Below are 25470 nucleotides of genomic sequence, written 5' to 3'. Positions count from 1 at the left end.
AATCATCATGTCCTATTTTATTCTATAGAAAGATTAGTACAAGTCTTGTTGGCAAAAGTACAACTCTAAGAAGCAAGAATAAGGAATATACATCATTGCATGTGAGAATTAAAGTCGACATGTACAGCCCCGTATAGAGAATTATTGGGCCAGGCCCAATTTACTTGATTTATTTTATATTTAGTGTTTATAGATCTGACTTGAAAGCTTTCCTTGCAGCACAGAACTTAGCCAGTTACCTCTAATTGTAAACTGTCATTGCTTTCTTGACTTTCTCATCTTCTGCCTACTCAACAAATACCTCCTTTGTGTAATCATATTCTGGGTGGTATGCTAACACTTGAGATTCAAAAATAATGAAACTGAGCCTCTATCACGAGGAAGTCACAGTTTAGCAGGGGAGACAGGCACGCAAAAATATATATATAAAGAAATATAATGTGTGTGTGTGTGTGTGTGATTATAACAGCCCCAACTCATGGGTTTTTCATGAGTATTTAATAAGACATTTACAATAAATACTTATAATAAATCCAACACCAAGTGCAGACACAATCAACATTAGTTAGCTATTCTCCCCCAATCACTCTTCTCTCCAATTCATCCTCTGCCTTGTCATTGCATACCCTGTGACTATGTCATCACTTTGTTTAAAAACCTGGGATACCTACATCTCATCTGCCATCATCCATGAGCAACAACAAATTCCTTAGTATAAATCTCCAATACTCACGTTCTGGTGTTAACTCATCTTTCAACCACTCTCCTGATACTGCCCTCACGTGACCGTAGCCTGCCAGGCATACTGGCCCAGGCTGTTCATTCTGCTCAGAGCCCATATCCTCCCTTTCTAATTCAAAAGCTATTCACTCTAAGAGGTCCTTTTCGAAAGCAATCTTCTACCCACTGTGCCAAGTAAAGTGAATCCTTCCTTCCATTCCTGTCTTGTGGTGCTCAGTTTACTCATCCCATTATCAGAAATGGTAATACCCACATCAGTCTCCCTCACAAGCCTATGGTCTAGTTCATCCTTGCACTCCCAGCACATAGATTGTGTCTGACACTAGGTAATTACTAAATATTAATAAAGACGATTGATAATGTCATTGGCAGAGATCCACTGGATTGCAAATCTCTTGAAGGTAGGGGGACAGCTCCCTTGCTCACCATTATGTATCCCATAGCAGAATAAAATCATATAACAGATTAATAAATATTTGTGGTCAAGTGAAGAATGCCAAAGGAAAAGATGAATAAAAGTGAAGAAAATTCTATATCTGTTATCTTAGTTGTCTCATAAATAGCTGTAAACAGATTTCCTTTTGAAATAGTCAATTACTGGCAATAGCACTCCTAGGAATTTACCCAAGAGATACAGGAGTGCTGATGCATAGGGGCACATGGACCCCAATGTTCAGAGCAGCACTCTCAACAATAGCCAAAACGTGGAAAGAGCCTAAGTGTCCATCGACGGACAAATGGATCAAGAAGATGTGGTTTATCTGTCCAATGGAATACTACATGGCAATAAGAAAGAATGAAATCTGGCCATGTGTAGCAACATGGATGGACCTTGAGGGTGTTCTGCTGAGCGAAATAAGTCAGGCAGAGAAGGACAGACACCATATGTTTGCACGTATAGGAGGATTGGGAGGAACTTAATGGAGGACCATGGGGGAGAAGGGGAAAAATAGAAAGGGAGAGGGAGGGAGGAAAACCATGAGAGACTCTTGAATGCCGAGAACAAACTGAGGGCTAATGGGGGGGGAGGCGAAGGGTTGTGATGGGCTTGGAGGAGTGCACTTGTGGGGATGAGCACTGGGTGTTATATGGAAACCAACTTGACAATAAACTATTAAAATAAAAAAAAAGAAAAAAGAAATAGTCAATTACATGTTTATTTTAAAGCACATCATCAGATTGGGAGACATCTAATTACAAAAAGCCTAAGTTATATATGACAATGACATTTATGCCTATATTTAATATATTTCACATTTTGAATTTTTTTCTTCTTTAAATTCTTTTTACTTACATGCCGTCAACTATTTCACATTATTAGGGATTGGCTTTATCATCACAATATTTAATATGTATTAATAAGTTTGAAGAAGTCACATTTCTGCATCATTTTAGCTATGGTGTCATTTCACCTGGGGATAGCAAAGACACCAGGAAAAAAAAAACACAGAAGTGGTAGAAAAAATGAAATCTATTTAATAACTTGAGAAAATACATCTGCAAAGTAACAGGCTATGAACATAGGCAACATAAGTCTAGTTAAAAGGTAAATGTTGCCTCATTCTAGAATTTTAAATATTTCTACTTTCTATCTTTTTGTTCTCTAATTATTTTACTTATCATTTTATATAACAGGACTATTAAACAACTTGGGGCCAGGGTTAAAAACACCTAACAATGCTATGCTGACTCTCTTTTCAGAAACTCAAAGCACTTGGTAAGGATCATTTACCCATCTTCACAGCACCATGAATCATAGGCAGAGGCTGTTTTTGCATTCATGTTTAATTAATGGAGATTTTAGTCACGGGTCAGAGATAATCTCTCGGGGTTCATACTTCGGCTCATGCTCTCTTGTTTTGTTTTGTTTTAACTCCAAAACACTGGGCAGAGTAATGACTATTCATTAACGCAATGAAAATAAAATAGAACAAAGAATATGGGAAGCAAGATCCTTTTAAGCAAGAATGAGCAAACACGGAGAAGGCACATCAACAACAGTATTGTCTCAGAGTCTTTTTAGAACCTGGCCTCGGTGTCACTGTTGGAGACTGGTGCTCTGTTGCTACTGTCCTAAGCTTGACTTTGCACACAAAAGATACAGGAAAAAAACCAAAGCTATCATTCACTCATTAGACAGTGAACAGCATTATCGAGCAAGTAAAAACAAAGTGCTATAATCCAGTTGGTGGGGTTTTGTTCCCCCACGTGGATACTAACGACAGCATTCCCTGCTGATTTTAAATCTGTTTTGCAAATAGTCAATTATAGATAATTATTTGTCCTTAATATTGCCATCTCTTTCAAAGGAATTCTGTAATGATTTTTAAAAATGTTAGTTGTAGATACCTCTTTAAGACTTCAGAAAAAAGACTATAAATATTGTATTAGCATGGCTGAATGGAATTTTGTCCCTGCATATGATGAATTATATTTTCCTTACTCTTTCTCCAATCTCAGTTTGATCTCCATTTGGTAACTGCTCCAAATCAGGAAGGAGAGCACAGGCTTCCAATACTCGCTCATAAAACTGCTTCTGCATGGTGGAGCCAAAGAGAATGTTTTCTTGTAAAATGCAATTCTGAATCCAGGCCTGCTGGGCAACATAAGCCACAGAACCCTAAAAAAGAGAGAAATAAAGGAAATACTCTTAACAAGGGAATAGAAAAAAATTCCATGTACCACATTAAAAGAACATAAACATATTTAGTCCATGGTTTTGTTTTCTTTAACTTTAAATTGAATTGTTAAAGAACGAGGTTATTTCTTAAATACAAATATATCCTATTCACATTTTAATTTTATATATGTTTATTACAAGCCCCTTCAGATGAGTTACTTTTGTGCTTCTTATTTGCTTTCTCTGTAGTTTCCATTGAAGTTATGTGTCTTTGTTGGAGTTTTCTAGAAGTAAAGGCTGAGTAAATTAGTCAACTCCAGCAGCCATTTTTGTCTCACAATTCTGGAGGCTAGAAGTCTAACAACAAGTTGTTGGCAAGATTTCTCCTGAGGCCTAAATCTCTAACTGGTAGATGATTGCCTTTTCTCAAGTTTTCACATGGCCTTCCCTCCGTGTGGGTATGTGTGTCTTAATTTCTTCTCACAGGACATCAGTCATATTGGAATAAGGCCCATTCTATTGACCTTATTTGACTTAATTGCCCCTTTAAAGACCCTCTATCCAAATACAGTCACATTCTTGGGATTAAGACTTCAACATATGAATGGGGGGGTATAGTTTGGCCCACAACACAGAGCCTGAAGCCCAATTTGTTTATTTGGGATCAATTCTTATGGAAGAAAGAAGTTAGGAGGATTGGGTAGATACAGAAGTTACTCTGTGATCCAGATCCAATAAGACTTTGGCCAACCTTCCAGAGAGACACAGAGGAGTATTACCCATCAGACTTGTTCTGTGTTAGGCTCAATTGGCCTGACCTTCAGGAGTGGGGCCTTAGCCAGACCATTCTCAGCAGGCAACCCTGAAGGAGCTGACTTGCTGTATGTATTCCCACAGCTGGGAGGCAAGCCTTTCCTAGAAGAGGGAACTGGATGACACAAATGTGTCTTCCACATACTCACTGTTCCTAAGTTTAGTTTTCGATGATTTTATGTCTCCAAATGATTCCTGAATATATGACAGTCTGTTGCATAAAATATCCTTTTAACTAACCCTTCCTTTCTTAGAAAGGACCCACAGTATTTGAACTAGAGACTTATGTTTCAATCTACCACAGGACTCTATCCAAACATTGATTTTTAAAAATTTACTTTGACTACTGTGCACTGTATAACAATACAAGACACTGAACTTACTTTTTGACCTATGAACTTATGTATATGTAATAATATAACTATTAGCCTTTTGATTTCTGTCAGGTACTTTAAAGATCAAAGATTAACTTTCATTCTTCTTTTTTGAGTAGGTAAGACATGGAGTGGCTTTTGATCTAAAACAATATAATTCTGATCTGACTCAATCTTGAACACAAAAGTAATTGCTCTTGAATTGCTTTGTCTAGTGAATAACCTTTGGTTAAAATAATATTAAATCAATTCATAAGTGATAGAGATTTTGAGCACTTGCTATGTATTTGGTAAGATAAGGGGAACAGAGGATAAAAACACAGGAGAAAAGACTGAATAACAGCCAAAATGGTGCAAAATATAAAACAGAAACTAAATACTACATTGAGAGGTATAGACTCGATGTGTTGGTATGACTGGAGCTGAAGAAGAGTTGATCCATTTTCACAAAGGTGTAAATGTTTCCTTTAATTTTTATAGAAATTATTGTTTTAATTTTATATACAAATGAAAATGTGTTTTTGTTTCATTTTATTCTTATAATGAAACCACAAAAGAAGATTTGCTAATTCAAAAATAATCTTCCAAATTTCTAATGTTCCATCAAACAACACGGGATACTAAATACTCTGAATGACTACTGCCTGGTGTGAACCTTTGATACTGAGAACCAGGAGACTGGAGGTTGAACACTGTAACATAACATTCCTCAAGAAAATGCTCATGTGAATCCTTGAGGAACAGAAAGATAAAACACAAAAGCAATACAAAGTGTCAAGTCCATTGTTATGATTATTATTACTAAATCAGAGATAATAAGAACAACAGTTATAAATTTAGTATTAAAAATGTTTTGGGAAATAATTCATATATGACACCTCATGTCCTGCCATTGCTCCGGACCAAAGAACTTCCTGAAGGACAAAGTGGTAATGATATTGACAGAGAATATCTTTTCTCTTCCACAACCCTAGCTTAATTTAAACAAAGGGTGTTCTCTCTGCTTTATAATTAGGAACAGCATTGTTATGGTTTCTTGCATCACCATGAACACTTTCTTAATTTCAAACCTTCAAAGGTATCAGAAATTATCTTTAAATCTTACCATAAGAGCCTCAACAATCATAATGAAGATAAAAATAACCATTAAAATTCACAGGGAGCTAGCTGATTCTGCCAAGAGCCAGGCTAGGTCTTTGCACATTAATGCATCAGATGAAACCCAGACTTGATGTTGTTGTTATCTTGATTAATTCCTAATTATTTTTCAAGAACAAATAAAAGGCTACCTTCTCTCCATAATTTTTCTAACTCTTCAAAGCAGAAATTGTTGGTTTTTATACTTTGGTTGACTTTTTTATATCTGATTTAAACACTCGTTACAATTGATTTTAGTATCTCCCTCACTTGACTATGAACTTTGTAAAAGGAGGGGTATATCATATTCATGTTTGTTTCCCTGGTACTAAGTATCAAGCATACAGTATGTGTGCAATAATTGCATGGTAAAAATAGCTGAAGTGACTAAATGAAAATAAAGTCAATATGATAATCATAACATTTTAAAAGGATATTCATTGGTCTAGGATAAGGTACAATTATCTTCAACTATAGACGAATGGCTGACTGCAATTATTATGAAGAGCATAAGGCTATAAACACAATATACTTAAGGTTAAAAAGTAGGGATATTCCATTCAGTATAATCATATCAGAAAAAGTCCCAGATTTTGATCCTAAAATAAGTAACAGTAATGCTGAGACAGAAAAGAATAAAGAGCTACTCATTGGAGGATTCGAATTAGGAAATATATAAGGATATGAAGAAATATATATTATGAAGAAAAATAAAAGAGTTAGAATTGATTCTTTCTAGAGACAAAACTGTGAAGAAACTGGTCTCACATCCATAAAACTTTTCCATCTTGTCAGAAGTGAGGAGTAGGTTAGCATTAGGTTAGTATTTAACCTAAGAGTTAGTTAAAGCTAAGGAAAAACTCATTAGATAGTGGAGTATTTCAAAAAAGAAACAGCTGATTAAGAACCTGTTGAATTCTTATTCCTATTGATCTTTAAGAATAGAACAAAAGGCTTGGAGTAATCCTCTCCCTAGTTCAAGTGCTGAAATTTAAAAGTAATCTATTAATATTATTATTTTTATTTTTTTCTAGGTCAAAGATCCTACTGATGAGCAACTACAAGACTTCTTAGAAATGTGGCTGTAATTACTTAGGGAACTTTGCAATGAATGATAATTAGAAAGCAAATCAAATTAAAATATAAATCACATTAGTTTCTTTATAATTGGTTGCAATTGAGTTAAGATCATCAAACAACTACCATAAGCATTCATAAATGATTTGCTAAAGTATTTGGAGGACAGAATGCTGTTACTAATCCATCCATAGCTAATCAATTTTTGTGGAAATTGAAATGTTTGTTACAAACTAGAAATGCCCATTAAATACTTGAATCTTCAATTTGATTTGATAAATTCTTAGGACACTAACCATGTGTTGGCTGTAGACTATATACACTAGGAGATATAGAATGAATGTATTGTTGGCTTTACCTTTCTTTGAACAACTCCTGTAAGTTTCTCCATTTCCCCCAGAATTGCAGAAATCACAGATGATTTTCCAGATCCAACTTGCCCTATGACAGCCACTAAAGCTCCTTCTGGAATCTTTATATTCAAGCTGCATAAAGAAAAGACGAGAGTTGATATAGCAAGTTCTTGTTACAGTTTTTAATGTATATACCTAGATAAGTTAGAGCATCATCATTGAAATCGCTTCTATTCGTATGATACTACATCATTCTATGAATACCTAGCCTTCCAAACTGCAAACAACAAATGCTATAGAGGAAACAGAGGAAATGAATTGAAAGCAAGAGAGGGAAAAAAATAATCCATAAAAATGGAAGGTATCATGAGAGGTTAAAAAAAACTCTTGTAAATTTCAATATATTCATCTTCTGTTTTAAAAACTCAAAGAAATAAAAATATGGAATATTATAGAATTCAATGCTAAAACTTTTTTTGTTTTTAATTATTCCCAAATTATGACTTACTTTTTTAGTACTGGAATCCCTGTTTTATCCCAGGAGAAGGAAGCATTTGTAAAACCAATGGCATGATCTGAGAAGAAAAATAAATACAATGGTGCATTTTGTAGCCAATTATCTTCAACCCAGAAGTCAAATAAATACTGAAGGCAGAGGAAATGCTGACCTCCTGTGTAGTTTGTTTCAATATTTTGAGGAAGAAGCTCCTCAGTGTTGAGAAAGTCTTCCAACCGACCCAATGATATTCTTGTCTATAAAATAAACACAGATGGAATTTATTTGGGGGTCAAGGAGAACTTCAACTAAAAAATTTTTGTTGTGACTTTACAGCACGATTAAAAATTTTTTATGCAAATTGAAGACACTGATATAAATTTTCAGTAAGCATAGTTTGAATTGTTTTCAGGTTTATAAGTAATTTCATTCCTAAAAAAGAAAGAACAGCATCAAGTATCAAAGACCAAAACAAATGTTATATATGCAGGAAGCCATGAGAAAAAGAAACAAATATTACTCCTGAACACTCTAATAAAGCCATAATGACTATGTCATTAATAATTATAGAAAGATTCGTTTTTAAAAGCAACTTCAGAACTGTTGGATGAGTTCTGCTTCTGAGTATAAAATGATAGTTTTGGCAATAATAACATTTAGTTTTAGTAAAAAAGCTATAAAATGCTTAGCTACAATTAGGATAAATAAAATCAATTTTGTTTTCCTGAAACTGACTTAAATGAAATCTCTAGGATGTTTTTATTCACACTATGCTAGAAGACATCTATTGTTAGTGGATAAGATGTAATTGGGCCATGGTTTTGTTTACCAAGTGCTGCATATTAGTATGCAGGGCCATCTCTTTTTCTTTTCTTGCCTCTCCTTTCCTTTTCTTTCTTTCTTTTGACAACTGCTCTCCATATTTATTTAGTGAAGGCAGCAGTGTACCACTAGGAGTTGGAGAACACTTTGAGATACTAGACCGTTAGCTAGATTCTAATTTTGAAAGGAAAACAATACTTACTCTTAGAATGGCATTTTCTTAAGAATGTCATGAAACAAGTTGTTAGAAGCATCACATCAATAGTACTTCTATGCCCTCTGTTGGTCATTATTAGTAAAATAACAACCAAAACAGGTATGATATAACAAAAATGGATTACTTGGTATTCACTACATATTTATTCAAATAATGTGCTATTAGTACTGTAATTTTAATATAATTAATATGATTTAATATAATTATTGCCATCATAGTTACTGTTAGTAATTATAAGTAACTATTTATTTAAACAATATAAAAAATGTATGTTTATTTTCTGAGAGAGAGAGGACACAAATGAGGAAGGGACAGAGAGAAACCCACAAGGGGCAGAGAGAGAGGGAGGAGAAAGAAAGACAGAGGTGGGGCTCAAGCTCACCCAAAGTGGGTAGGGAGGTCACTCGAAGTGGGACTCAAACTCACAAACTGTGAGATCATGACCTGAGTTGAAGTCAGATGCTTAACAGATGGAGCCACCCAGGCACCCATATCAATCGACACCTGACATTCAAAAAATTTAACAAAATCTCAGGGCAAAGGGATCATGCTCCACATTCCCTGTGATTTTATCAGCTTTCTACTCATTATAATATTCAAAGAGCTTCCAGCGAATAGAGATTACAATAAAGACCTGCTAAAGCAGATACCTCATACATGGTTTGTTGGCAGACTGATATTTTCAATGTACTTGTTTCCCTGTTTTATTCATTCAGTAGAAAAGAACTGCTGCTGAACCCTGAGGAAACATTCATATCCAGTTCCATACAAAGCACCTAGTTAAACATTTTTCAACTGAAAACAGAAAATGAGACTTTTGATGATGTCATGTCTAACACCACCTTTTAAAAAGCTAAATAAAATAAATGCTTAGCAAAGAAAACAATATCTTATATTGAAACACTTAAAAGTCATTTTGATAGAAGAAAAGCATAGGCAAAAAGACAAAATTTTTTCCATTCTTTAAAGTTCTCTATTACTCATTAATTTTGGGAGATTAATTCTGAAAACAGCGTAAAACAACCACAAAAAGTGAAATAAATACTGAAAGACATTGAGGTAAAATGTGCAAAACCAAAGACTTCAGTAGATGAATGACTCTTAGTTTAAGCATATTTTGGATGTACCTGGACCACAGCTGAGATCACCATTGGTAAATCAAACAAAGGAAGCCTCAAAATATTAAACAAAGACATAGATGTGAACACTTTAGTGGCTGTTAAAATGTTTCCTTCATCCAATAGGAAATAGATGCCAAACGTTGCCAGGGACACCTAAAAAATATAGACATGTTCTTTTCTTCAATTACTCAGTGCTAACAACAGTATGAGTTAAAGTCCCTCAAATTAGGGGAAAAATGTTAAATCCTTTTTTATTGTTGTTTACCAAAATCCAGTATTATTCAGTATGATTGCTGAAGAATATAAAATAAATGTTCAGATCATACATTGTGTATCTTATAACACTGCATCATTGAGACCGTGTGGTCCAAGTCCCTTCTTTTGATATCATGTTCTTACTAGTTTTTATTCCCATTTAAAATGTGTACTAATGCACTGCCAGTGTGGAGCCTGCTGGGATTCTCTCTCTTCCTCTCTCTTTGTCCCACCCGGCCCACTCTTTCTCTCTCAGAGTAAATAAACTTTAAAAAGTAAAAAAAAAGTAAGTAAAATGTGTACTAATACATCTTATTTTTAAGATAGAGTATTATGTAAATTTATTTTCCAATGGTATATATATACATCCTGACTCATATGTAATGATTATACTTTCTGTGAGTCATAAAATTAACTGAAGAAAGTATGAATAAATCATGGTTCATAACATTTATATTTACTCTTGTGTCATTTAGAAAAGGCAGAAAAGTTCACATACGCATGAGAATATACTATCATGTACACAGAACTTAGCTTAAGCAAATACTTCTTAGACATTTTTGCCAAAGGATTCCAAATGTAAATATCACTTTTATTTTCATAATACCCATATATTTATTTAAATAAAAAATAATAATATTTAAGATTGACAGCCAGGGAGACATAGGGAACTTCTCCTGATCTCCATCACCACCGGGAGTGGTAACTTTGATTAAAACTGATGCTTCAGCTCTATGTACTTTGGTTTTCCTTTGGCTTTCACTCATTGCGTCATACGTCAAGGCACTTTATAGTCTAGTTTAAATAGCATGGGATTCCCAATGTTTACATGGTATGACAGAAAGAGAATGCCCTCAGGTCATATCAATGTGCCTCCAAATATTAATCCTATAACTTTGAGGATTTCACCAAAGTAGAATGGACTTCCATTTCCTATTGTGAAATGAGAAAAGCAATGCTTTATCATTGCAAGAATGAAACTTGGCAACCTCTATTAACTTGTCGGGCATGCAGGAGCAGCACTCAATAAATGTCCGTTCCCTTCCCAACTCCAAATAGTATGCCTTTGGGTCATGCTTAATCACACCAATCAAGGAATTTTATACTTGAAATTAAACTCTGAAATGCAAGTTATATTGTTTAAGGATATAAATGCACATGTTTGATCTGTGAGAAATTTATAAAGAAGTAACATTTTATTATATGTAAAAAATACAGACCGATGAGAATACATATACTTTCCTCTTCTTTAAAACTTCCATTCTCTAATCTACATAAATCAAAGACTGCATTTCATGAAAATGTTAATTCAGATGCAAAAGACTCCACTCTGGACACCTTAGGTAATTTGGAGGTGATCTACAAATCAAATTTGCAAATCGAAACAGGAAATATTATACACACTCACCAAGAATGGAATGCAAGTTAATGTCAGCATAGAAAATACAGCAAGATACCCAGCTGACTTTTGAACTTCTAACTCCTGTTCTCGAATTTCAGCAATCTTCTTTTTATAGGAGGGTTCCCATGCATAAAGTTTGAGGATCTATAAAGGAGGCAATGACTATTTGATAAATCAATATCATATAAGCAATAAAAACATGCACGCATACAAATATACACAATATACTCCCCTTGGCCCCCAACATACACACAATTGTAAAAGCTTCTAAAAAAAAAAAAAGACATTAAACTCATAAAGCAAGAATGTTCCTATTTTCACCTGAGTCAAAAATTTTTCCTGAAGCTCCTGGGTAGCTCAGTTGGTTGAGAGTCCAACTTGGGCTCAGATCATGATCTCACTGTTAGATCTCATGGGTTAACTCTCATGGGTTAGAGCCCACATCAGGCTCTGTGCTAACAGCACAGAGTCTGTTTCAGATTCTCTGTCTGCCTCCCTCTCTGCCCTTCCCCTGCTCATGCTCTCTCTCTCAAAAGTAAATAAACATAAAAAAGTATTTCCTTGTATTATGTTTTTTTTTGGGGGGGGGAGTAGACGTCTGGGAGAAGAAAATCATCATCTCTCTAGGTTTATGTCCTTCTCACCCACCAATAGCTTATTCTTGAGCCATACTTCAGCAACATCTCAGCTCTGGGCATGAGCCCCGTAGTGTTTATGTCTAGTTTAATCTTTAATGTTTCCTGCTGGTTCAGCTCTCACGTCTGTCCACTCCCCATTTCTCAGTATGTATGTTCCTTTCCATGACCTCCCAATTTCTTGAAGACTGTGGCATGGGACTTAAAGCCATTTTCTGAAAGGTGACTAGAGTTTTGAGATTGTAAATTGGAATATATACAGTCACACACATCCTTTTGGTTCCGTCTCTCTGGAGATCTCTAAAAATCTCTCACTGGCTCTGTGAACTCAGACATGACACTTAACTGCTCAGCAACTTTGTTTCCTTATTTGGAAAATGAAGAGGAGAAGTTATTTTCTTGAGGTTCCTTAGAATTGTATGAGGAAACAGATACAAAGAGATAAGTATGGCATGTGACACACAGAAATTGTTCACTAAATGATAACTATTATCATTATCAGAGAGATGGCATCTGTTTCCTCCCCCAAACCCCAGGGATGCTGACTGCCCACACCTGTAAACTACCCTATACTCTAAACTTCCCTATACTTGATCCTTTACCAGTATTCTAGTATATTCACTGCTGGGACTGCTATTTTAAATTTTCGACTTTGCTCAGATCTCTAGGAGATGTTCTTTTATTTTATCTATACTGTCCTAGTCTTACGATAATACAAATTTCCTTTCATGAATATCAATCTTTGTTTGTTTATTTATTTACTTAGAGACAGAGACAGTGTGAGAGGGGGAGGGGCATAGAGAGATGGAGACAGAGAATCCTAAGCAGGCTCTGCATTGCCAGCACAGAGCTCAAACCCATGAACTGTGACATCATGACCTGAGCTGAAATCAAGAGTCAGGCACTTAACTGACTGAATATCAATTATTCAATAAATCTGAGTTAAATTTCAGAGCTACTTATGGCTACTCTTAATTGCAGATAAGTAAGTGAATTATATCAGTCTTATCTCAAGGTATCCTTAACTATGTCTTTCACTTCAGTAATTTTCAATTTTTTTAAAGTTCTACACAGCACAATACAGAATTTTTACTGATTCCTAAAGTGAATCTATGTGTACATATAATAGCATATCCTATGTTCATAATGATAGATGCACAAGACAGAGAAAATTTCCTCTGCAACCATCAATTCCAGAGGAAATTCCATGTGGGCTTTACAAATTTTGCCCTTTAGAAAAAATCTAGAGGTGCCTGAGTGGCTGAGTAGTTAAGCACATGACTCTTCCTCTTGGCTCAGGTCATGATCTCTCAGCTTTTGAGTTCCAGCCCCACATCAGGCTGTGTGCTGATAGTGCAGAGCTTGCTTGAGATTTCTCTCTCTCTCTTTCTCTGTCCCTCTCTAGCGCTCTCTCTTGTGTCTTTTGGGCTATTTATGTCTAGTTGTTGGGTGAGAAGCAAAAAGAAAACACCTGCATTTTATTTGGTTTTATTTAAGTGCTATTGTTTGAAATGTTTATTTTTGAGAGTGACAGAGAGACAGTGCATGAGCAGGGGAGAGGCAGGGAGTAAGATGGAGACACAGAATCGGTAGCAGGCTCCAGGCTCTGAGCTGTTAGCACAGAGCCTGACACAGGCTCAGAATCTGAAGAGACACAGAATCCGAAGCAGGCTCCAGGCTCTGTGCTCTGTTAGCAGGGCTCGAACCCATGAGCTGTGAGATCATGACCTGAGCTGAAGTCAGAGGCTTAACCAACTGACTACTCAGCCACCCCTTTAAATGCTTTTTTAACAATAAGAATTCCTATATATGAAATTTGAAATACTCTGCCAACAATATATATTTCTTTGATATTACGAATGGTAAAAAATTCATTTATTCACTACCATTACTGTATTCTAAATAGTGAAATTAAAATCACATTCCTTTTATATTACCTTAATTCCATGTAAGATTTCATTGAGGAGTTTTATCTGTTTATCCTTGTTCTTTGTTTGGCTTTTCTATTTAAGGGAAAGAAAATGATAGCATATTTGACAAAGGTCGCTAATAGTTCAACTTATACGGCTACAGCTTTTTAAAAAAATACAGACTCTTTCCTCTATTTTATATAATATTTAGTTGAAAACCATCATAAAATATTCATATATTATTCCATTGGTAAAGTTAAAAATTAATTATAAAGAGATATTTTAAAACTTAAAAGTAGCCAGCAGTAGAATAAGAGCAAGATACATACTTTACAAAATAGAAGAAAATATTGTTATTTAGATGTAATATGTTTTAAATAGAATAAAAAAATAATACCCATATTCTATTAAAATGGGATTAGATTCCCCAAACTTTATCAATTATATATATATAATATATATATATATCATAGGTATATTTTATCATATATATTATAAGAAGTATCAGGAATAAAAATAAAAATAAAGGTATGTATAGTATAAATAAACTATCTTGAGCATTAATACTTTGGAAATTAAAGTGATTAAAATGATATTTTCAAATACTCTTTTTTGGCAAATATTATATAATTACCGTATAGTTATTCAAACATTTAACATTTATATATTTTACACTTATCATAGCTTTGTTATTGCTACTTAAGGATTTCCTCCAATAATATTGTCACAATTATGATATAAATAATAAGTACAGTGTTAGTATATCTAACAAAATATGCATTTCAAGTTAATATCCATAGTATTGTTTGTGTGATTAAAGGCATATTTTCTGTTTATTATATTTACACATAGAATTGTAGTCTCCTTGAAAGTTTTAGGGCTCTATATTAAGGTGCCCCAAATGTATTTCCATTCCTAAAAGTTTCTATTTAAATTATTTAAAATCTAGAACTTTTAAAAGCTAGTTTAAAAATATTAATTATAATTAAAAACTTGTTATTCTAAATACTAGTGTGTTAGTAACTCATAATTATTTCATAGTTATATGGTATTTTCTAGTTTTCACCTCTTAAGACTAGTATTCTTTTTAGTAATTATTTGGTAATTATTTCAGTAATTATTTGATGATTGATTTATATTTAGAAAATTCAGAAAAATATAAAAGAAGGTGTAAATCCTCATTACTTAAATGTATTCAAGTAGTAAGTGAAAAATCCCCCCCCCCCATCCTTCTAGCTCTACTCTACAGATAACTATTCTTAAAAGACTGGTGCTTCATTTCTAGATTATTTCAATGCTTATACAAATTCATTTATATCCACATCTGTATCACTTCATTTACACATCTCTATTACACCGATGTGCACAGGTATATTCATAATTTAAAAACTAGATTAAGGATATATATGTACATGTAGGCATAAGACACAAATATATATGCATACATGGGTTTCTTTATTTTGATTGACACATCTCCATGTCAATACATAGGTACTGTTAATCTTTTATCCATTTGAAAATATAAAATAAGTGTGATAAGCAATACACCTGCATGTGTGTGTTTACTTTAAATGTGAAACCATTCGTCCCTCCCCTTACACTATGTTTTTTAGTGCAATGAACTATATCCTGTTTCTCCATTTCTACAGTACAGCATGGTGCACACTGTCTGCCATATGGCAGATGTTGAATAAGGTATTGATGGTAAGATGACTGAATGTAAAGGAAGAATATTAAAATTATTTCAATCGTGCACTTACTATCTACTTTCTGGATGCAGTCACTCCTTGCTCACTGTAACCCACCAGCCTCCCTGCCACTCTTCAGACAAAACAAGCACACCCTTATCTCCAGGCTGTGTCCACACTGTCCTTTTGCTTAGTAAATCTTTTTCTCAGACATCCACATAGATTGCTCCCTTATCCTGCTGATATATCATATCCTTCCTGAGGACTTCACTAACCTTGTATGTGAATGCCACTCTTTGTTACTGTATCACCCTAGCCTAATTCCTATTTCTTCGTACACAAATTAACATCAGGCACTATGTTATTTATTCATTTCTTTTTTTTTTTAATTTTTTTTAATGTTTTATTTATTTCTAGGAGAGAGAGAGAGACAGCGTGAGCAGGGGAAGGTCAGAGAGAGAGGGAGTCACAGACTCTGAAACAGGTTCCAGGCTCTGAGCCGGCAGTCAGCACAGAGCCCGACGCGGGGCTCGAACCCACAAACCGCGAGATCATGACCTAAGTGAAAGCCGGACGCTTAGCCGACTAAGCCACCCAGGCGCCCCTATTTATTCATTTCTGAATGCCCATTTCCTCCAGTGAAAGCTGGAACTCATCGGTTCTTCTCACTGCAGTACCTCGGCACAGAACAGATGTCCAATCAATACCAGTTCCATGAACGAATGATAAAGTTGGATTATCCACATATACAGAATTTGCTAGATGGTTATTGTCAACACAAGTCAGAAAACTTGGCCTCAGTTTGACACCCGTAACAGGAGGCAGTCTTCTTCTTACCTTTAGCTTTTTTACTCTAGTTGCAACTAAAGCATTTATTGGTATAAGCAACGCCAGGACTGCCGCCCCTGCGAGCACCGCAGGACCCAGCTCTTGCCAAAGCAGTGATACAGCCATCAGGATTTGCAAAGGGGCCGACCACAGGAGACTGAGGTTTGCTGTCAAGTCCATGAGCTGCTGCGCATCTGCTGACATCAAGTTAATAACTTCGCCAGTTGAAAACCTCGTTCGAGACACATTAGATAAAAGTAGGGCCTAGGAAAAAAAAAGAAGCAAAATATTTAAAGAGTTCTAGAAATCTTAGAATTCGGGGCATTATTATCGTCAAACAATGGTAACTTTTAATATTAATTTTTAATATATTTAGGAACATGTTCAAGATTATTTATGTATTAGGATTATAAAATAGTGAGACATTTTAATGTTTTACAGGAGGAAAATATAATTATTGATCAAAACATATAGTTTTGAAATTCACTGCATATTTGGATTCCCAAACAAATATCTTCACTAAGAATCCTTTGCTGATTATAAAATTGCAAAAAAAAGAAAATCTGTTCTAGGTGTGTTTGGCTGGCTCAGTCTGTAGAGCATGTGACTCTTGATCTTGAGGTCATGAGATTAAACCCCACAATGAGCATAGAATTCACTAAAAAAAAAAAAGAATCTATTCTATATTTTTGCATTGAGGATCTTCTCTATTCATTGACACCCCTAAAATGCTAAACCATCTATATTTTATCAATACAAAGTACATAAATGAATCAATAAATATCTAATGAATGCTGATAAACAGTACTATACTTGAAACTAGAAAATTTATAAATGACACTGTCCTAATTCTCAAGAAGATTATAATCTGGTTGTGGAGTCTGCTTACCACCCCCTCACACACATATACCTCCCACACAGAATTATCGTTAAGTATAAAAATAGCTAAGAAGGGTTATGGGAATTTAGAAAGATAAAAATATTGGAAAGACTTCATGGAGCAGATGGAAATACATCTTTTCTTCCAAGGCCCAATTCTCACTTTCTCTCTATGCACGTTATTTTAATATTTGTATACTGAATTCAATATTCCCAAGTTTAATTATTGGTAACTCTAACTAATGTTAGAAATTCACTTCTTTAATTCTCCACTAACTTAAAACTCCCAGTGAAATGAATAAATAAACTGTAAAAGTAGTGGGAAATTGATATTTATACTGACTGGAAGCTTGACAAACGTCCATTCATATAACAAGAATTTTAAGGAATGTCTGCATTGATTTAAAGAAAGACAGGATAGACGGCGGGGGCTAACAAGAGTAAATGTGATACAGGAAGCACTCAAAGTCCATTTTTTTTCAATAAACAAATAATAAAAAGTCAAAGAAAAGGCTCATCTGGAAAATAAGTCGGTAGGATTTTCAGTGGAACTCTCTAATATTCCTGAGGTTAAGCAGGAGTTCTTCATGCAAGGGGGAGGTACAATCTCCTTGGGGGATGGGGAGTGGTCTGCACAGCTGGAAGTGTCACAAGGTTCCAGAATGTCCCTAACCTTCATGGCTGCTACAGTGTTCAGTCCTTGTTTACATTTCTGCACAGTAAATTAGAAACAGTTCCATTACTGACTAGTAAGAGGGGGACAGTTGTGTTAGTGATAAAACAGAATGACTACTATTGCTACAAGAGGGGGATAAAAGGAAAAAATACTAGTCACTATGACAGTTAAGTTTTGGCCATGTCTCCCCCAAAGGTAGGTCTTTAACCTCCCACTAATATGTTACTGATCATCTAATGGCCAAGTGAATCCATGGAAATCCAAGAACTGTAACTCTCATTTCATTAAGTCTATAACATTTCTTAAGAGGGGTCCATTGATCTCTAATAGAATCCACCAGCAACTTATAATTATAAAAAGTGATAAACTATTTTCTCTACACTTATTGAAGGAAAAGTTAAATAGTATTTAGTATTTATGAAAATACTAGCAGATTGAATAGTTCAAAGTACCTAAATTACCCAAAGAATCAAATAAATGACCTATTGGGGGAAAAATATCACAAGAAATATGAGAAATATATGAACATCTCTTTGTAATCTTATAGTGAAAGAACATAACAATTAAAAATGAGTAAAAACAAAAAAATAAATTAAAATTGAAAATACAACTGTCAATTGTTTAAAAATGCAATGGAGGCACCAAAGGCCCAAATGGATATTACAACAAAGAAAGTCTTTTTTTTAATTTTAGTGTTTATTTTTTAGGGTGAGAGAAAGACAGAAGGGGAGGGGCAGAGACAGAGAGGGGGACAAAGGATCTGCAGCAGGCTCTGTGCTAACAGCAAAATTCCCTAAAATGGAATTCTTAAACTAGTAGATATGTTCAAAAACTTTTCCCAGATATTAGAAAAAATATATTTTTAAAAAATGAAATATTAAAAAAATGATTAAAGGCATGGAGGAGTTTCAGGAAGCTATACATCCATGAGATATAAATATACACACAAATATGTATATATTACATAAATATGTTTTAAGTGTAGTAATTTATATTAACATATTAAATACATAGTGTAAATGTATGTTAATATATTAAATATGTTATATTCATATTAATGTATTTATATATAAATTTATATTTCTTTATACCTTTAGGGTAATGAATAACCAACTTCTAGGGTGAAATGCCTGAGTTCCAGGACCAGCCAGCTACTCTCTTTAATAACTCTTTGAAAATGGGTAAGTTAATTGTTGTGACTTTAAGTCATTAAAGCATATATAAGCAATATATCTACAGCTACATCTATATTTATAACTGATTGTATATCTATTTATATGTACATAATAATGCTTAAAACAAAGTGCAACAGATATATGTTTGCATGTGTTTATTATATGTGTTTGTATATTTTATATATATACATAAAAACATAACAATTACTTTACAAGTAAAGAATGATAAGAAATAATTAAAGATAAAATAGAAGACAATCTCTCTGAGTGAAGAAAAGATTTCAAACCAGAAGCAGTCAAGAAGTACTAGTCAATTTAGTTAGAAAACAATATGTTTCTTATCCTGGTAAAATTTTCAAACTCTATAATGTTAAAACCATCCTTAAAAAGAAATACTTACAAGCACCCAAAAATAGTAAAATTAAAGTAAAACAGGTTATCCAGAAATGCTGGGGTAAGAGGTGGGGGGTGGCAACAACTGTCAAACCTACGGTCAGAAGACAACACTGCTATGGTTATAAAGAATGTATGGAAAAAGCACTTTGATATGTATTGAGTGAACCATATGTATTATGAGTGAAGATGGCAAACAAGGAAACAAATAAAACAGGCAAAAAGTGACAATAATAGGAAAAAATTTAGTGTATGCATATATGAAAGTTTCTGCTATGCATTTATTTAAATTTGTTTGTATATAAGAATAAAACATTTAAATATATAGTCAGATTAAATACAAAAAAGAAATCATAAAGAAATCATATAACAAAGTATATTCTCAACATATTTGGTCATGATGTATTATGAAATAAATAATAGATTATTAAAAAGTGTATTATACATACATATGTATGCATGTAAAATAATTATGAGAGGAAATTAACATCAATAATTATCTTTGCAATCTAGAATTATGAGAATTGCCGTCATTTTCTCTTCCCAATTTTATGTATTACACATATTTTCTTCAATATACAAAAGAAAATTATCTTTAAAAACTAACTGCTTTCAAAACATTAAGATTAAAGGTCACTATATACTTGGATATTGTTCTGCATTGCATTTTTAACATCAGGAGCACTGATTTTTTCTTTCAATATTTTTTTCTACAAACTAAACTTTTATATTTCTGTGAGGGACAAAATTCACAAGGCATGAAGGGAAATTTAGTTACCCTTTATTCCTAAATTATGCAGTCTAAACTGCCTCTTTGTTACATGAAACAATTTGGAAAAATCCTGCATTATGACACCACAATTACACTGGATGATGCAACATACTGCAGAATTGTCCAGTAAAAAGCATTTAAACTGACAAAAGAGAGAAAGCAACTCTGAGGTAAAAAGAAAAAAAAACCCAACTGTAAAATCTAAAACCATATAAAAAGTTGGGAGTTTATAAATACTCTTTAATCAAAATGAAAATTAGCCAATTTTCATTTACCAATCATATTGTAATCATAATCACATTCACAAAGCTCTGTTATTTTTAAACTCCATCCAAGTTTCAGATTTCTTTTCTAGAATATTTTCTTTACCTAATCTACACACACACACACACACACACACACACACACACACACCACAGGTAGGTGACTCGTCACTTTTTGAAACTTCATTGATTTCATTTATTGAATTATACTCTAAGAGCCAGATGGGTCAGATATGGCTCTAGCCTTTAAAACCTCTTACTGACTAGAGTGATCTTGATTATCACTGAACTTAATTCACTCATATCTCATTTTATCATCTGATGGTGAAATTTGTTTGCCATTTCACATTCTCCCTCTTAATATGTTTGTCCCTTTCTAGATTCACTGTCATGGTCTTGGTTCATATCGTTATTTCTAGAACTACTGAAATAGTTCTAATGTATTCCTTATTTCGAACCCTACCTATTTTCATTACTTTCTCCTGATTATCTATCTGTCCTATGGCTCAAATGAATCCCAACTTCCTCTAGAACTAAAGTACATTTTTACAATGTATTTTTCAAGTTTCTAAAAAAATGAGCTACAATCCCTTCTTTTTTATCATCCTAACCCTCCTCACCATCCTGCTCATAGAATATTATCTCTAGCTAAATTAATCTACTCATCATTCTCTGAGCAAGCCATGTATTCACCCATGGACTCTCCCCCATCATATATTTCCAACAGTAGAGCCTCTTCCACATGCAGTTCATCCTTCATGCCTACATCATGCAATATTATGCAATATTAAACATGATATTTCTCCTGATCATAACTGCTATAAGTCACATAAATCACATAATTTAGAGCTGGAAGGACCCTCAAAATTCCTCACCCAGTGATTCTAAACCAAAGATTACTATACTTCTAATAAGATACGGTGTACCTAAAGGTAGACCCTCTTAACATTTATAGGACCCCATTCTCCTTCAATTCCTCTACATGCAAAACAACATGCCACAATTCTCTTTCTGACTCTTAAGTGCAGAATTTGGATTCTGCCTCTCCTCTTCCTGACCACACTAGAGTGGGGTCTATTTTATTTTAAAAAATATATCTGGGGTGCCTGAGAGGCTCAGTCAGTTATGTCCAACTTCGGCTCAAGTCATGATTTCACAGTTTGTGAGTTCAAGCCCCACATCAGGCTCTCTGCTGTCAGTGCACAGCCTGATTCAGATCCTCTGTCTCCCTCTCTCTACGCCTTCTCCTCCCTCTCTCTGTCTCTGTCTCTCTCTCTGTCTCTGTCTCTCAAAAATAAATTAAAATTAAAAAATTTTTAATATATATATCTAAATTTTATCAATTTTCTTGCATCTTATAATTATCACAATTTAGGTAAGAATAAATTTTTAAACTGCAAATGTAATTTTTGTAATGTTTTATTTATTTCTGAGAGAGAGAGAGAGACAGCGTGAGCTGAGGAGGGTTAGACACAGAGGGAGACACAGAATCCGAAACAAGTTCCAGGCTCTGAGCTAGCTGTCAGCACAGAGCCCGATGCGGGGCTCAAACCCACGAACCATGAGATCATGACCTGAGCCAAACCCAGACGCTCAACCAACTAAGCTACCCAGGCGCCCCATAAACTGCAAATGTAGAGTCTAGACACTGTACTACTGTCCAATATGGTAGTCATTAGCAATGTGTGGTTATTAAATTTAATTAAAAATAAAAATTCACTTCCTTAATCTTATTAGCTACAGTTCAAGAGCTCAATAATCATATGGGACTAGTGGCTGCCAAACCAGATAGTGTGGATGTAGTACTTTTTTAGTTAAATCTTTTTTTGAAAGTTTTATTTCATTTCCCTTTATTTTATTTTATTTCACTTTATGTTTTTCAGATATCTCAAATCCTCATATTATTCCTTCAATGGAAGATAATCCTTTGGCTTCTCACTCAAACCTGTTCTCTTTGTCAGCACTCCATGCTCCAAATCTCTCGTTTTTCCTTCTCTCCTCCCTCTTAAAATTTGAGATCTACTGGGGCTCCTGGGTGGATCAGTCAGTTTAAGCGTCTGACTTTGGCTCAGGTCATGATCTCACGGTTTGTGAGTTTGAGCCCCACATTGGGCTCTGTGCTGACAGCTCGGAGTCTGGAACATGCTTTGGATTCTGTGTCTCTTTCTCTTTCTACCCTTCCCCCACTCTCTCTCTTTCTCTATTTCTCGTTCTGTCTCTTTCTCTCCCAAAAGTAAACAAACATTGAAAAATTTAATAAAAAATTTAAATTGATATATATTTAGTTGACATATAGTAGCTTCAGGTGTGTAACATGATAGGATATTTGTATACATTGCAAAATAATCACAAGTCTAAACATCCATCACTACACATAGTTACAAAATTACACAATATCTTGTGATGAGAACTTTTAATAACTACTCTCTTAGCAGCTTTCAAATACAAAATACAGAGTTATTAACTATAGTCCTCATGCTGCACATTATATCCCCTTGACATTTATTTTTTAACCATTTTAACTAGAAGTTTTGTACCTTCTGATCCTCTTCACCCATTTTTAAAAATCACAAAGATTCTACTGGACAGTGTTTGGTGCAGGAATGCCCCCAGGCTGCCTATATTAAACCCAGGACTAACTGACACTGCTTTTGAAGCATGTTTTATTTCCTAGTCGAGAATTGTCATGGAGTTGCTACCTGTGAGCTAAGGGGTATCTGAGCTTTGAGACTCATTACCTCCTAAATTGATAAAGTAGAAAGAGGCTCCTGCTTTTTCCACAAACCTTAAAAATGGTATTCCCTGACCTTTATTCCAAACGAGCAGCATGTGAATGGACAGAGAAGAAGAAAGTCCTAACAGCTCCCCTCCTCAGCAAGAACAGGGTCTGAGATCAGGCTTACCCCACTCTAAAAACAGGTCCTTGATGAACTAGAGCCAATGCCAGATTAATGTGGGTATCTGGTGCCACTATGAGAGACATTTTGGACATTGAAGGTATCTAAATATGATGAAAATCAGAATTCTACAACCTATAAAGAGAGAGAGAAGAGAAATTTAATACCCTAGTTAGTCCCATGGAGAGAGACCCCCTCTGAAAAGCAGGTGTAGGACAGGAGACTCAGAAAAAAGCCAGCCTTATATCAGTGGTAGGTGCACATGCTACATCAGCGCATCAATGCAGGTTATAACAACAGGTTGTAATGTCTTCTGCTGCTTGTTTGATGGACTTGGAATTAAACTGTCATGCCTATGGCAAGATCTACTGAGCTGGTTTGATTGATATAGTCCTTTGATCCTGAGTGCTCTTTGGTCTTAAATAGTCCCTCTAAGGAATCTATGGTTTCATCCCTGTAGTCAGTGTGACCTTTTACATTATCATCTCCAGGGTCTCTGCCCTTAATAGAGTCACCCACAATGCTTGATTTTCTTTTTTTTTTTTTTTATTTGACAGCTTGTTCTAATTTCTACCACATTCCCCTCTTTTATATTTGTAAATCCACCCAAATCCTATACCCAAAATCCAATGCCTTAATCACTGAATGAAATCTTGTTTCCTATGGACTGTATATCAAAAACAAGTGTTAACACTTAAATCAATCCCTAGACTCATTGATATCTTTCCTCCCTATTAGGAATTCTCATAATGTATAGCGTCTAGAATTATGACTGTGGCAGTATGACCCGCCACTTGGGCTAAAACCATTCCATACTCCCGTTTTGGCCCCATATGGCCAAATGGCCTGTAATGGTTCCTGCCCAGCTCAGCCCAAATTATAATACTTCCTTCCATTCATAAATATCCTAGACCTTTCCCAAGGACCACTTCAAGGCTTCCTTTCTACGTGAAACCTTCTTTAACTGCACAACATCATTGTAGATTTCCTCCTCTTTTGACCTCATATAAAACCTGCATTTAGTTCCACACATTAATTATATACGCTAATAATTCCCCCTAATTTCTTGAAGAAGTGGCTTGTTTATTTATTTACTCAGACATCCAGCTTTTTTAAAATTTAAATGTTTTTATTTATTTTTGAGAGAGAGAGACAGTGCATAAGCCGAGGAGGGGCAAAGAGAAAGGGAGACATCGGATCCAAAGCAGGCTCCAGGCTCTAAGCTGTCAGCACAGAGCCCAGTGCGGGGCTCGAACCCATGAACCATGAGATCATGACCTGAGCTGAAGTTGGACACTCAACAAACTGAGCTACCCAGGTGCCCCAGACATCCAGCTTTTGTAAAAATGTATATAACAGTCACTCTCCCAGGTAATAAAGGTACAACAGGTAAATATGTTTCTATTCCAAATCTTAAAGAGCCGCAATTTACAAAAGAGTAGTAAGAATACAAAATATCTTTAATTGGATAATTCAAGTGATAACTAAGAGAAGGAAGAAATTCTTTAATGGTTTTTAATTATAATATAAATAAAAGGCTCTGGATGGTAATGAGGTGGCATTTAAAATTGTATTTTCAAGAAAGAACAAATTAACTTCAGGGTTATGATAAGCATAAGTATCAGCCAGGTTTCTTTCTGGGGGTGCAGAGGCAAGAGAAGCAGATAATGATTGCATAGAGAAGAATGGTTTTGTTTCATGAGAAAGCAAAGTAGAGTGAACACAGGAAGAAGGAAAAAGTAGTTTGTAAAATGAAAATCATCATGGAAGGAAGAAATGTTCATACATAAACATAGACAAACACGAAGACATTGAATGCTATTCACTTTGTGAGGAGGAGTTCAGTGACAAAACAGTGGACAGAAACTATCATCTAGTACCATGGACGAGGGCTCACTAGAAGTTACAGGGGCTGTAAGGACTAGA

General features: G+C 34.7%; 1 protein-coding gene across 3 annotated transcripts in view; it reads right to left on the bottom strand.

Annotated features, from left to right (window-relative positions):
• LOC120240991 (multidrug resistance-associated protein 1-like) overlaps positions 1 to 25470 on the bottom strand; it is an 85098-nt gene that overhangs the window by 38283 nt on the left and 21345 nt on the right. The window contains exons 6-13 of one of the 3 annotated variants that reach the window (XM_039245894.1): positions 16499 to 16753; positions 14001 to 14066; positions 11435 to 11572; positions 9778 to 9924; positions 7784 to 7868; positions 7624 to 7690; positions 7121 to 7247; positions 3185 to 3361 (exon numbers count right to left, since the gene is read on the bottom strand). In XM_039245894.1, coding sequence (XP_039101825.1) covers positions 3185 to 3361; positions 7121 to 7247; positions 7624 to 7690; positions 7784 to 7868; positions 9778 to 9924; positions 11435 to 11572; positions 14001 to 14066; positions 16499 to 16753 — 1062 coding nt within the window. The remainder of the gene's footprint in view (positions 1 to 3184; positions 3362 to 7120; positions 7248 to 7623; positions 7691 to 7783; positions 7869 to 9777; positions 9925 to 11434; positions 11573 to 14000; positions 14067 to 16498; positions 16754 to 25470) is intronic. The other 2 variants (XM_039245897.1, XM_039245896.1) reach the window with 2 other exon arrangements.

The sequence above is a fragment of the Hyaena hyaena genome, unplaced genomic scaffold, assembly GCF_003009895.1.
Source record: "Hyaena hyaena isolate Hyena2069 unplaced genomic scaffold, ASM300989v1 scaffold_272, whole genome shotgun sequence".
Classification (NCBI taxonomy): domain Eukaryota; kingdom Metazoa; phylum Chordata; class Mammalia; order Carnivora; family Hyaenidae; genus Hyaena; species Hyaena hyaena.
Note: the sequence above shows the minus strand (reverse complement) of the source record. Positions and strands in the feature narration are given on the sequence as shown.